The sequence below is a fragment of the Hoplias malabaricus genome, chromosome 9 (genome assembly GCF_029633855.1).
Source record: "Hoplias malabaricus isolate fHopMal1 chromosome 9, fHopMal1.hap1, whole genome shotgun sequence".
Lineage (NCBI taxonomy): Eukaryota > Metazoa > Chordata > Actinopteri > Characiformes > Erythrinidae > Hoplias > Hoplias malabaricus.
In genome coordinates this window covers 11,958,047-11,972,402 of record NC_089808.1, presented here as the reverse complement: position 1 = coordinate 11,972,402, position 14,356 = coordinate 11,958,047, and the positions used below count along the sequence as shown (strand labels likewise).

The following is a 14,356-nucleotide window of genomic DNA, read 5'->3' as shown; positions in this document are numbered from 1 at the left end:
ATTGCCCTGAATAGACTTCCATTCAGTTTTGGTCCCCAAAACATACACAACCTACACTGGTATACACGGGCACGCGTGCGCGCGCACACACACACACACACATGCACGCACACACACACACACACACACACACACACAATTTTTTCCTTTCTCACTCTTTTTTGCTTTTTGTATAGGGAGGGGAAAAGGGGGAAAAATCCTTACTTTCTCAAGCCCCACTTGTACAGCCCCCATCTATTCAGTCTTGGAGGCCTTTGGGATACAAAATCCCCCCAAATCTCCCCAGCAGCTTTACCCCCGGCTGTCGCCCCACCTCCCGTGGGGCTAACAAGCCTGACAAACCCCTCCATGTTCCGTTTGGGGCACTAGTCAAGTTCTGGATTCTTTAAACCAATCCCCCCCACCCCCACCCCCCCCCCCCATTTTCATTAACTCAGAGATCCCAGCCAAATAACAGAAGACCCCCTTCAGTTCAGACCCACCTCAAGCCAAACCCCATCCCACCCCTCCACTCTGATCAGGAATAGTGCGGGCCTCAGGGCTAATTAGCAACAAGCTTGCACACTGAGCACTGGCCCTAATTGCTCAGTGGTGGCATGCTTCACCCTGCCAAGACCTTCGCTCTCCAACAGTGTGGATAAAGTGTGTGTGTGTGTGTGTGTGTGTGTTGACCTTTCACTGTTTAAAATACACATTTACACACACCCTCTAATATAAAATCCTGGACTAACGAGGAGTTTTGTTGATTTTCTAAGTCAAGATATGTTAATATATCCTTTACAGTGGATTTATTTCTGCCCTTTTCATTCATTCATTCATTCATTCGCTTAATTATCCAGTCCATGGATCACACACTCACTCAGTCACTCTCACACTCACAGCTATGGGCATATTTGAGCTGACAATCCATCTACCAACATGTAGGATTGTTGGATTGTAGGAGGAAACAGGAGCACCTGGAGGACACCCACACAGACACAGAGAGAACACACCAAACTCCTCCCAGACAGTCACCTGAAGGGTGGTGGTGTTGAACCCACAAACCCAGGACTATGGAGTTGTGTGACAGCAACACTACTTGCTGTACTACCATTCGACTCTCAATTTATAGATCTCCGATTCCTACATATTGTAAATAAATTAAATAATACATTTTATATTCCTTGTAACACGTTGCTAATAAACAAAAATTGTACATTAAAGGAATACTAAGTAAAATACTTACCTTAATTTCAGCTTCAAAATTATTAAATTATGTGATGCTCCATTGATCTGAGCTAAAATATCTAGTGTTCATTTAAAATGTGAAGAATTATGATTCTCTGTAGAGGACGTGCAGGATGTGTACTTGGACTAAATGACCCAAAGGTTGTGGACATAGCGGTCACTCGTTTCTTTAAAATTCAATGCTATTAACAGGGAGAATTTCCTAGGATTCCATTCTAGGAGGCCTTTACATTTGATGTTATATAATTTCTGTGAGGATTTAATGGAATTCAGATATGTGAAGGTCAGGCATTGATAAATCACAAACACCAATTCATGGGAATGGAGCTCCTTCCCTGGATGCAGCTCATCTGCTTCACAGACCAGCACAAGGCATTGGGCATGATGACCTTACCCTCATGTGCAGCTGCTCCAGAGCGTCCCATTATATTTTTCATGAGGAATTATTAAGATCTAAAGCAAACGAGCATGATTTTGTTCTGTCATTAAGCTTTCATAACTGTTTATCTGACGGGGGTTTTTGTGTTGGACTGCTGGGTCTTGCATGGTTGTTAGGAGTTCCCTTTCCTCTGTCTACAGGTGCTAAATATCTCTCTCCCTGTCTCTCTGTCTCTCCTTTGTCCAGAGAACCAAGCTGAACCAAATCCCCATTATCAAGCACAGCCATGTGGAGCCGAGCAACTTCCTTGTGCTGTCGATGGTTTCCGTGGCGTTTGTTGCCGTGGTGCTAGGCCTGTCCGGCGCTCTCTTCTGCATGCGACATCACTCCCACTACAAACTGAAGGAGAGACTGGCCAGTCTGGGCACTGACACCAGCAACGATGCAACAGCGGCCTATCAGGTAAGAGCCTCTGCCAATCAGAGTACAGCAGCCTCTCTCATTGGACGAGCCTGCATCAGAACCAGAAGCATTGCTCCGATTGGTCTATTTTTTAAATGTACTGATGTCAGGGGGTCAGCTGATCTTTGGGGAGAGATGTCTAAGTAAGGGTGAAATAATATTGCTGTCAAATGTTGATTCACTAAATGGTAACTTTTCAGGAGAAAGAGGGGAAAAATTCCACATTAATTTTAATGTATATGGATGTAAATTGATAAAGATTTGATTTTGAAAAGTGACATTGAAAATTTGATTAAAGTTTTAAAATATTTTCTAATTTATTTTTTTAAACCCTTAAATGTGGCCTAAAAATTATAAGTCCTTTTTATTCATTCATTCATTTATTCATTGAAACCCCTTATCCAGTTCACACTGTAGGGGGCGCCAGTCCTTCGCAGGATGACACACACTCACACATTCACTCACACACTCGCACACTCCTCTCTTTTTACATTTATTTATTCATTTATTTATTTTATTTTATTTGTATATATTTTATTTTGTTTAAATACATAGAGTGATGGGCTTTTGTCTTATCTGCTACAATATGTGTGGGCAGCCATTTTGGATTCTGAACTTCAATTTCCAAGTATGAAATGCCGACATGCGGGGCGTTTCAGTTAAAGTGGCCTATGTCCGAGTTCAAGCTGAAGACAGCACAAGCTTTCTCAGGTTCTAAATAAAATATTTTGTGGACATCCCCTCACTGCTGTGTGTTTAGCTAGCTGCACAACATTGCTGGTGTTGATTTAGTATAGCTTTCACTTTTTATACAATTGCTAAAGCTAGCATAGCAAACACATCTATTTAACATTATTGATATTATATTATGGTCTATTGTCCATCCCAGAATTGACTCTTACATAGCTTGGCTAACTAACCAATACAGATAACTTCAGTCATAGCTCAGCTATCTCCTATTAGCAAGCTAACAAATTTGCAACAGTGTTTGTATGTTTAATCCAAAGCTCAGTTTTAGCTCAGTTTTAGCTCACTTGACTGACTAAAAACTTTGATCCAACATTAGTTTCCAATCTCTGCCTGAGTACTAAAGCTAACATAGCGTGCTAGCCTGCCTTGTATCTAACATAAATGTGACCAGTTTCATAAGTTTTAAAAAAAAACAAAATAAAATTTCAGTTGAATGTTGATTTACATTCCCACCTTCAGAATAAATGCTAAGCTAACATAGCTAACTTGACCAAGCAGCCCTCCAGTAGCAATACTGATTTTGTTAGCTAGTAGCAATGGTTAATGAGGCAGAGTACTTTCGGATGCTTCTGGGCAGTTATTGGAAGATACTGATAGCTTATGTAAGAGATTAATTCTCATACCCAAAAGCTTTTTTCTTCCCATAGCAATCTGTAGCTTGTGTGCTATTGGTGCTATATGTTGCTGTTCAGTTAAATACTTCTATGAATGTGAATGAAGGTGGGATTCTCAGTTTTGAAGAGTGTAATCACAATTTTGTTCTTTTTTATTATATAAAATGTTAAATAACAAACTTAGCTAAATAATGGTCAAATCCATGGTGAAATAAGAGGAAGGGCCATACAGACTGGGTTGCAGTTTGCATTTGGACAGTCATATCCATGCAGTCACAGCCAGGTTCTGAATGTTTAGTTCATGTTTATGGCTTGAGAAGAACGGCAACACATTGTGGAGAAGGCAGTGTAATTGGTTTAGAGCTTCTCTTCCCCTTAATTACGTGCGTTTGTGCGCGAGAGCAGATGTCCTCGTACGACAGCGGGTATAATATGAATCCTAATTGAAGCAGGGCCCTTTTACCAGGGAAATGAGCTTGTTGTGTGACCTTTCTCTGCGGTCTCCTGGAGCGAGGGCTCGAGCTGGAGCCGTATTGATTTTGAGTCGGGCTCAGCTGCGCTGGGCTAGACGGATAACCCCCCCCCCCACCTCTTTCAGTTTCAATATTTAATAGCCCCCCTCACACTTTGGTGAAAAGTCCCTTCCCTGAATATCGGGCCAATCAGAGGGGTCAGGAACAGCCCACCAGCCCACAACCCTCCCTGCTTAATTCCACTGTGGCTATTAGCCTCCAGGCTGTTTTTTTTTTTGTAGCTCCACTCCTTTATTATGTTTTCATCTTAGTGCTTTAATTACGTGTATTGATTTTAATTTGTGCATGGCGTCAGGATGGGGAAGTATAGGAGCGTCGGACTCTGCCCTGGTCACCTGGGTGGGCTTTATAGGAGAATAAGATGGAAGGTGTTTTGTGTGGAACGAGAGAATAAGAGCGTGGTGTAATTACGAAGACCTTCCTCAGAACTACATAGTGAATACACACACACACACACACACACACACACACACACACACACAAATGTTATATTGTGAAAATGTCTACTTTGTCTTAGGATTAGGACCCCACAAGCATATAAATGCACACCCGGTACTTTATGTTTCCACCAAATGGATATATATATATATATATATATATATATACAATATATATATATAGTTTTTCTAAGTGAACAACACACATTAACATCCCATCATCACCTCATCTGTGTTACAGTAAATTATGACACCGGAGCTCACACTAAGCAGCAGCTGCTCCGTTACAGCCCTGCCACACTGCTTTAAACGTTATAGCCATCGTAATGAGAAATAGCTGCAGCCCGACATGATTTTAATAGCCTTGTTTTCTATAAACAAACCGCATGAGGCTGCCGGGCTCCCACACAGGCCAGAGTGAGACCGAGAGTCAGATTTAGATCACAGCCAGGATGTGTACTCTGTAGTGCGCTTTACTGTGCAGAAGATGAGAAAGAGAGGCTAAACACTGATGTTTTTTTTATATATTCCAGTCCATTTGCACACCTACTGTAAGTCTAATGAGACGAGCAGAAGTTCACAAGGACTGTTCCTAACTTTTAGGTTCTTTTTGATTTGACTGCATTTTGTTTCTTTATTAAAGTTTAGCTTGCATAAATCAGGTCTGTGCTTGAGGTTTATTAGGTTTGGGATTTATTAAAGACTGAGCTTGATGTTCAGTGCAAAGAGCAGGGCCCACCACACTCCTAAAATCTTTCCCACACCACCCCAATAACTGCTCCAGTGGTGCCCCAAAAAACTGTGCCATGGCACCCCCAAGAACTGCCCCAGTTATCAATGTGCAGACATCGCTGGTTATGAATTCACTGTTATTGACTCCATTGTAGGTAGAAATTGATTGGGCTGGTTATGTATTTCTTTTTTTACACATTCCTTCATTCCTTCAACAGTCAAAGCATGTTTATGTATAATTAAAACAAGACAACTGGGCTCTAATCCTTTCCTGTCCTACCCTCATTTAGTAAATTGATATTAATGTTAGGGGTGGGCTGTCTGAGACTGCCCCATTTGATGTTCTTTCCTGGAAGACCTCCTGCTACCTCCCCTTAACTCTCTGAAACAAACACAAACATTACCGAAAGCAGGATGTGGTTGGATCAAGTAAAGTCAACACATTGCCTTCTTCAGTGTGAGAGAAAAGAGTCCTAAAACAACTTTAGCTGCCCCAACATACCCCTAAAACCTTGCCCTCTGCTCCCCCAATCACTGCACCAATCGCTCCCAAAACTGGCCTTTCAAACACTATCAAATCAACTTCTAAGCTTCCCCAACCCCCGCCCCCTCCACACACACACACACACACACACACACAACTCCCAAACTGCACTTCAGACTAGTCCTCTGTAGTCCTAACCAATCAAACCTCCAAATCTGTGCCATCACCCTACCAAAACAACCTCGTAGTACCCCCCAAAACAGCCAAACCAACTGCTCCATAGCACACACACACACACACACACAACAAAATTAACCCATCATATCCCAGTAAAAGGCAAAACAGCAACCTAAACCTGCCTCAGCTCAACCACAAACCCTTCACACTGCATTACTCCAACTTGCTTCAGCAAACTGCCGTCTACTGCATTCTCATTAAGTGCCTCACCACACCCCAATAACTGCCCACTTCCCCACCAACAACAACCTCCAACCTTACTGCACCCAAAACCCGTCACCACACCCAACAGCCAGCTTATTTTCAAGCTGTCAAGCGCCACTTTAATAATTCTATATTCCAAACATCCAGTAGGTGGCTCTACGCTTTGCCTCACCGTGGGCAACAGGAGTCGTGATGAAGGACGCGAGGTTTCACTCCTCTGTGGCTTTGGGCTTAATCACGAATGAACAATCATTCAGCCAATAATCTCCAGCGCTATAGAGCCTCTGACGCCTGAGAGAAAGCTCCCCCTCAGAGCAGCCGCCTCAATCAGACAGGCGCTGAAAGATAGGATCAAGGGCGACCGAGAACGAAACTCTGCACTCTCTCGCACTCTCTCTCTCTCCTTTGATTTTGAGGGAAGCGACTGGCTGGATAGATAGAGGCCAAGCTGGGAATTTGTATCTTTGTGCTGATGCATCCTGGGAAGGGGGTGATGTCATCGACAGAGTGGTTGATTCGAGATAAAGTGAAATGCCATTTGAAATTAACTGGATTTCTTAACAAACATAAAAAGGTGCTGATCTCTGATGTTATCTCAGCTGTTGAATCTGCTCTTTAATGACGCTAAAGTGCTTGCGTTCAAGCCACAACCCCAAAGGGTTAATATACGGACACAAATTTCCTCAGGTACCCTTGAGCGTCAACGTGTCAATAACAACACATGGCATCCAGCTTATGAATTAAATAATAGGCCTCGGCTGGAGTAATTAGATGATGATGTAACGTTGTGTAGTTGGCAGATCAATAGATTTCTGCAGGCGTCTCCTGCTACAGACGCAGCTGTTAGAGTCATTGATCACATACTGTAGACCAGCAGCTTTCTTTAATGAGCTGATGTTTCCTCAAAACACTTGCTCAGGCTTGAAAGAGAAGACGTCTGCTGTGAGAGTTGGTGGTGTTGGTGTTTTCAGGGTTTTGAAGTCTGACGTTGGCTCAGGGTTGAAGTAGAAAGGACGCATGGACCCTTTTTTTTTTTTAATCACTTTTGATTTGTACTCAGTTTTGTACTCAATTTATGTCTGAGAGAAAGAATTAGTCGAACATGATGTCAGAGTATTTTACCACCAGCTGTTGCATGCCTGTGACTGTGTTCTATAGGTTTTGCTAGCAAACATGGTGTTGTACATGTTAATCAGTCTGGTCACAGGCACATATGATTACATATGACGGTCTGGGTTGATTACATAAGCATTGCTTTATGTATATTTATGCTGTAATTGGGCATCACACATTATATATATATATATATATATATATATATATATATATATATATATATATATATATATATATATATATATATATACATGGATACTTATGTTCTTCCCCCTCCTGTTCCTCTGCAGGACCTGTGTAGGCAGCGGATGGCCGTGCAGACATCTGAACGTGGGTCTGAAGTGTTTCACCCGCCACATACACACACATCACGTATCAACAGTGTGTCTTCTCAGTTTAGTGATGGAGCGATCCAAAGCCCCTCTGCCCGCAGCAGCACTTCATCTTGGAGTGAAGAACCACACAGTAACATGGACATCTCTACGGGACACATGATACTGGTACACACAAACACACACACGAATAATGGTATATTTCTTATTCCGATCTCATCCATGGCAGAGTAAGAACAAGAAGAACAATAAGAACACTTCAACAAATAGTGTTAAACCAGCTCCTATGACTATGATTGTAACCCTCTAAACTCTGTATGCATCCGAGTACAACAATAATTCTCAAAACACCCCTGATTCCAGGATACATACAATGTGTATAAAATATAGACCACACTTTGGGGCAGCACTGGGAGACGTTTAATGCATGGGAGATTTGAAATATCACCTGCCACCTTTACCCTAACTCTAACCATAGGACTAACCTTATGCTCCAAAACGTCAGAAACAGCATTTTCTAAGATTTTGATGCATATATTTTGGTCATTTTATACTATTTTTTAAAAATGTACTCCATTACGTATTCTCAGAGATTACATTTTCCACTTTTCACAATCCACGTAATCCCAAACACATTCAGTATCCCTGAGGCCTAAGACCCATGTTGTCGTGGAAGGATGGACAGAAACACATTGTAGATGTTTTTCTCAGGTCAGCAAGGCATTTCATCTCAACTGTGTTGTGGTGCTCTAGCAGGTTTTCGTGGTTGTTGAGTTTTCTCCATTTTCTCTATATTTTTTTTATTTACACTCTATATTTTTTATATCTGATCTCAAAAATATATACTGAAAACCAATAACTTGTAAGTGAAGGCTGAAAAAAAGTGATGTAAGTTTTAAACTCTTCTAAACGGTATCAGTGTTTCAGTTTTCCTTCCAAAAAAATAAAAACAGCTGTAAAAATGCCACAAATACAATGGATCACTTTAATTTTGCCCGCGAACTTCTGTTTTATTTATCTGTGTGGAGCAGCCGTGTGTGCATGTGACTGATAGGTGCCTGCTAGCGCTTTGTTCATTAGCCTTAGAGAATCCATCATCCGTCCACACACGCTCTGACTCTGCTGCTTGTAATGGATGGCTGTGATTGAGCTTGTTGAAAGCTATTTCAGAAGCTATTAAAGCACTGTGTGTTGTTCAGAAAATGCAGCCCTACAAACATCACACTCTCCGGAGTCTGCCTCGTACAGAGAAGATTCTTGGAATTAGCACTCGCTTATTCTTCATTGATATATCCATGGGTTGCAGCTGACATCACTGCGTATATTAGCTGCCATAATGGGGACCAGCTCATTTACTTAAACAAACAACACAAATTAAAATATGTGATGTTTGAATAGTTTTATTGTAGGTCAACTCTTTTAGTCCTTATTTAGATGTTAAAATGAAGAAGAAATTTAAAATATGGATCCCTGACCTATTTATCCATGTCATGTATACAAACAGAGATCTGTGCATCTGTGTCAGTCAATAGAAAGGAGCATTGGCATTGGCTGCATCCCAAACAGCATGATACTCCCTACAATGTAGTACCATTATTTTTAAGAGTTTACTGCCAAGACAGTAATTAGATGCTAATTTCACTTGGAAACATGAAACTTATTACTCACTACAAATGATTTTTGTACGTTTTACATACGATGATATATGTGAGTGCAGAAACCATTTATTTCAGATGAGGAGATTTACTTTATATATTAAACTTGAAGCCAAATCAGAGAAATAATTTGACAGAGGAAACAATGAGACAAATATGTGTTGTCTTATACACTAAGACATACCAATGTGTAGTGATTACTGAAGCTTGTATATAGACCCTATCAGTAAAATGCTAATATGGCTAACAGTGGATAACCCCTCTGATAATCATGACTTGCAACCCTGGACTCAGGGTCACTCACAGATATTCTTTTTTCAGTACGTCTCTGATAAATGTACTGACTGAAACCTAGTTTGTATTCACAGTTAGTGATGTACCCAGAGCTTCCAGTAAATCTACAGCGAAACTGTTGTTGACAAAAGTGGTCCAATCCCTCAAAACATCAGCCCGATGATCTAAAATGCTACTCATGATGTCCTAACTACACCTCACTTGGCTGGGTGGAGATAAAATCCTGAGTGGATAATTAGATTATAGTTGTTTTCTTCAGGGGTCCTGGACTATTGCAAGGATTTAATATTTCGATACATTAAAGCTTTTCTGCAAGATCATCTGTCCCTGCGAATATGAGAATCTCATTTTCTGATTGGCCAGATTCCTGCTGGCCAATCAGAGCTCACACTCTCATCCCCCGGGCTATTACAGCTCTGTACTTTGTGGTGAAACAGCAGGTTTTTGGGAAGGTGGTCTGATGCAGAATTTGTGAATATATGAAATGAGAGGGAGATAGAGAGAGAGAGAGAGAGAGAGAGAGAGAGAGAGAGAGAGAGAGAGAGAGAGAGAGGAGGTAGTGTGTTATCAGGGTTGTGAAGCAGCCGTATTTTTCTCCATATTCTCTTCATCTTACTCATCTCTCACTACCTTTTCCTCTCTCCTTTTTCACTCTATTCTCATTCCTGCTTTCTCTACCCATAGTTATTCATCCTAAATTTAATGTGCAGTTAGAACAGTGCTTGCCTTTTATAGAGATATGTGAAGTGTGTGAAATGGTCAACAGTCGGGTGCTCTGAATTATCTGTGTTTGGAGAAAGGAAACTTTGTTAAAATGTGTGCTGGGGAACGATGGAAAAAATAAAGAAGAAGATTAAATTTTGTATTCCCTAAATATATTTGACATTTTAGATGCTGTAGCCTTAGTTGTGTAACAGCAGCTTTGCTTTACAAGCAGCAGGAATTCTATTAGAATTTTTATTCCAATATAACTTAATTTTTTTTCTATTATTACAACCCACATCTCACTGAAGCATCTACAGAAACGTCCAAAGTCTACATCTTCAAGATGGACATCAGGTAGAGGAGGATATATTACATTGAGATAAATGTATTACTTTTTGAACAGTCTTACTTCCTTAAGCTGATATTCTAAAACCTCATTCAGCACCTCATTGAACTGGCCACATTTAAAGCAAAATAATTATATTAAAAAAAGTAATTACATTATTATGATTAAGAATATTGTAATAAAAATGTATTTACTATTTAATTAATGTTTAACTATAATTTAGTAACATGTAGTTATGTTAACAGTATTGTAATAAATATGTCCTTACTTTGTAATTAATATTTAATTATTATTTAGTAATATGTAATTACATGTGATTAGTGTAGTGTAATTCACTGACACCAACACCATGACCTATTGTCCAGTTCAGAGTTTCCCCAGAGTTTTCTTTCTCGCTCTTTTGTCAGGTTATAAAAACAGAGTGGTCCAGATGTTCTAGTGTTTCCTTCTTGTTCAAAGCCTACAGAGAGAAACTGAAAGAGAGCGAGTGATTTTTTTTTTTTTTTTTTTTGCGCAGTCTGGCCTCATCTGGAGTGGAGCTGTGCTGCATTTCAATGGGTTCTCTTCTGCGCCTGGATTTGATTGACAGCTACGCTCTTCTGCGTCTGTGCTTTCTTTTTTTTTTTAAAGGGGGTTGGGGGGGTCTTCTTTTTTTCCCCGTTTGCCGTTGTGTGAGTGTGATTGCGCTGTTGCGGCAGGATAAGGCATGTTTACACCTCAAAAGCAGCCTTTTCTCTGCACACTGCTTTTCCATTTCCCTCATCAGGCGATCACAGATATTTGCAATGTCCCGCTTTGGCTGTACGCGGCCCCTTTACCAGAGTACCGCATGCATCACAGTATATCAGACGCAGCTTTGAAAGCCGCTGCTCCGGTAGGGCTCCTTCACGGTGCGTCTGAGTGTGAAATAGCTACGTTTTCACACCGGCTTGTTCACACAGTACATGTTCTACGTTCAGAAAAGAAGCACTGTTCCATTTCTTGTCAAGTACAGGTGGGGAAATGGATCAGTATCATTGTGAGGCACAGACCCAATGGCATCAGTTCAACTACAAAAATGTTTCAATAGTTCAATCCATTTTTTTGCTAAGCAGCTACACATGAGGTTAAGACCACCATGCTCATGTGGGCTACAGGAATGAAAGGTCCAGCAGCCCTAAGCTGTGAATCAGTGTAATCAGTGTTGGAGCCCCATCCAATATTATAGAAAGAAATGAAGACTGGTGTAATGTTTCTATTGTAAAGCCTTTTCAGAAGAGTTAGAACTTTCACTGCAATACAGAGGGGGAAATGCCCATTACCCTTCATTTCTGACCAAATCTGCATAGGCAGGTTTCCACCAGCTGTTGGTCATAGTGCACATCACAACACTTATACCACACTCATCACTGTATGCTCTTAAAAAGAGAGGTTTTTCTAAGGTTATTTAAGGTGATGGTTCTAGTTAGAATCATGTTTTCTACATAGAAGTATTCTAGAATGGTCCTTTCCCTAATTAAATGGTTCTTCAGATTGATGAATAATATGTTACAATGGGGGCGGCACGGTGGCGCAGCAGATTAGTGTCGCAGTCAGACAGCTCCAGGGACCTGGAGGTTGTGGGTTTGATTCCCGCTCCAGGTGACTGTCTGTGAGGAGGTGTGTTCTCCCAGTGTCCGCGTGGGTTTCCTCCCACAGTCCAAACCACACGTTGCAGGTGGATTGGTGACTCGAAAGTGTCCATAGGTGTGAGTGAATGGGTGTGTGTGTCTGTGTTGCCCTGTGAAGGACTGGCGCCCCCTCCAGGGTGTATTCCTGCCTTGCGCCCAATGATTCCAGGTAGGCTCTGGACCCACCACGACCCTGAATTATATAAGCGGTTACAGATAATGAATGAATGAATGAATGTTACAATGGATCTATGTAGCACCATGTGGTTCATAAGTAGAATCATCTCATTCACTAAAAAACCCTTAAAGAACCTTTTTTTAATGCAAATTCTTAAATTGGGCCCAGTGATCAATATCTAGTTGAATTGAAGAGTACAGTTACACACTGCAGTTTGACCTGAAGAACTGGTGTGAACATGCATTAGTTGAGGCATGTCCTAAGGCAGTGGAAGTCTATAACAGTCCACTGCAGAATAGAAATTACTTCAGAACCGTGGACAGCTCCTCTGTGTTCTACAGCACATTACTGTACTTGCTTAGGGTCTGTAAGTCACAGTATTACTGATTTTCAACTGAATTTATATAAGATTTATATCAAATATTATGACACACACACACACACACACACAAACTCTTAATAGTTTGCTGTGTTTTTTTTTATAGTGCAGCATTAGAGAGAGTGGTAGAGAGACAGCTGATAAGGTGGATCTACAGTTTGCGCAGTAGAGACAGCTTGTTTAACTCCTTTATAGGATTATTACATTAACATTGCTGTACCATTCTCACGGATAGGATGAAAGAAAGAAAAGATAGGAAAGAATGAAGATAAGAACAGAAGAGAAAGGATAATAGAGGGAAGGAGGCAAAGGAGAATAGAAAATAGGAAGAGAAAGAAAGAAAGAAAGAAAAAGGAAAAGATGGAAGGAAAAAATGTAATGAACAGAAGAAAAGAAAAATGAAGGAAGGAAAAGAGGACAAGAAAGGAAGAAAAAGATGGTAGGGAAGAAGATAAGAACAGTAAAAGAAAATGGAAGCAATGAACATTTTAGAAGGCTGAGCACAGGGTGTGTGTGTGTGTGTGAGAGAGAGAGAGAGAGAGAGAGAGAGAGAGAGAGAGAGAGACAGAGATACTGGAGGTTGTATTAACACTAGAAACGCTGTACACATGTGAGTGAGGTCAGCTCAGTTGTGTACTGAATGTGTAAAGTTAGGACCAGTTAAAGGTAGCAGTCTGAACTTTCTGCGCTCTTCAGTCAGCTGTGAAAGGACTAGTATTTAATTGCTGCAGACTCTCAGCACGGCGGCTCAGCGAGCTCTGCAGCTGTCTGAAGCTTCACCTGATGAACACATTAGTCCTGCCTCCCTGTCAGCGTGTGGCCCAGACTGTTGGGAAGGTGAGAGGGGAGTGTGCTTTTGCACACTGTTTAAACAGAGTGCAGGTGAGAGCAGAGCCCACTCATCAGCCAAAGGTCAGACAGTGCGTACCACCCCGCCAGAAAATTGCCTGTAAAAATCCCATTTGTCCGGTTCTTGTCGTGTTCGGTGGCTGTGGGCTGCATCAGAGGCTGAGCACAGAGTAATTTACTGGAATTCCAGGGTGCCCGGGGTGGACAGGGCTAATGCTAGCTGTGAGAGGTGATTGCTCCTAATCTGGATTTTATCATCTGATTTCAACGATACCTTTCAAACCAGTCGTAATCAGATCAATGCTACTTTATTATGGATTTACATTTCAATAAACTACACTGTAAAAAGCATGTGAGGTCATTTAAGGTACACTATTTAGCCACATGAATCTGCATTAACCACACACAGCTTGTTCAATGTTTTGTAGACAAGCACTAAATGAAATGGGACGCTCTAGAGCAGCTGCACATGAGCCTAGGGCCAATGCAATATATTGGATAGAGGGGTATACAGCACCCAGCATAGGGCATGGGGGCTTTGACAGTGGAACTCTTTTTATTTTGAGATGTGTTGGTGATTTGGATTTGATCACAGCAAATAAGTCTAACGTTGGGTTTAAGAATGTATTGCGATTATTTGCATCAGATCATTTTGTTTATCACCATTAACTGTATTGCATATTTACTTTGTTCATGTTCAAGTGTAACATTAAATGTCTTGTTTCAAATAAGAACATATACGTGCAGACAAAATGAGCTTCATCAGAATGGATTTATTATTATCAGTAATTCAA

The 14,356-nt window shown here is 41.0% G+C and overlaps 1 protein-coding gene across 1 annotated transcript in view; it reads left to right on the top strand.

The window, feature by feature from the left end:
* The window catches only part of ptprn2 (protein tyrosine phosphatase receptor type N2), a 290,779-nt gene that overhangs the window by 229,983 nt on the left and 46,440 nt on the right, over positions 1-14,356 (top strand). Inside the window, exons 14-15 of the mRNA XM_066680912.1 lie at positions 1,853-2,068; positions 7,466-7,675. Of these exons, the coding sequence (XP_066537009.1) occupies positions 1,853-2,068; positions 7,466-7,675 (426 nt within the window). The remainder of the gene's footprint in view (positions 1-1,852; positions 2,069-7,465; positions 7,676-14,356) is intronic.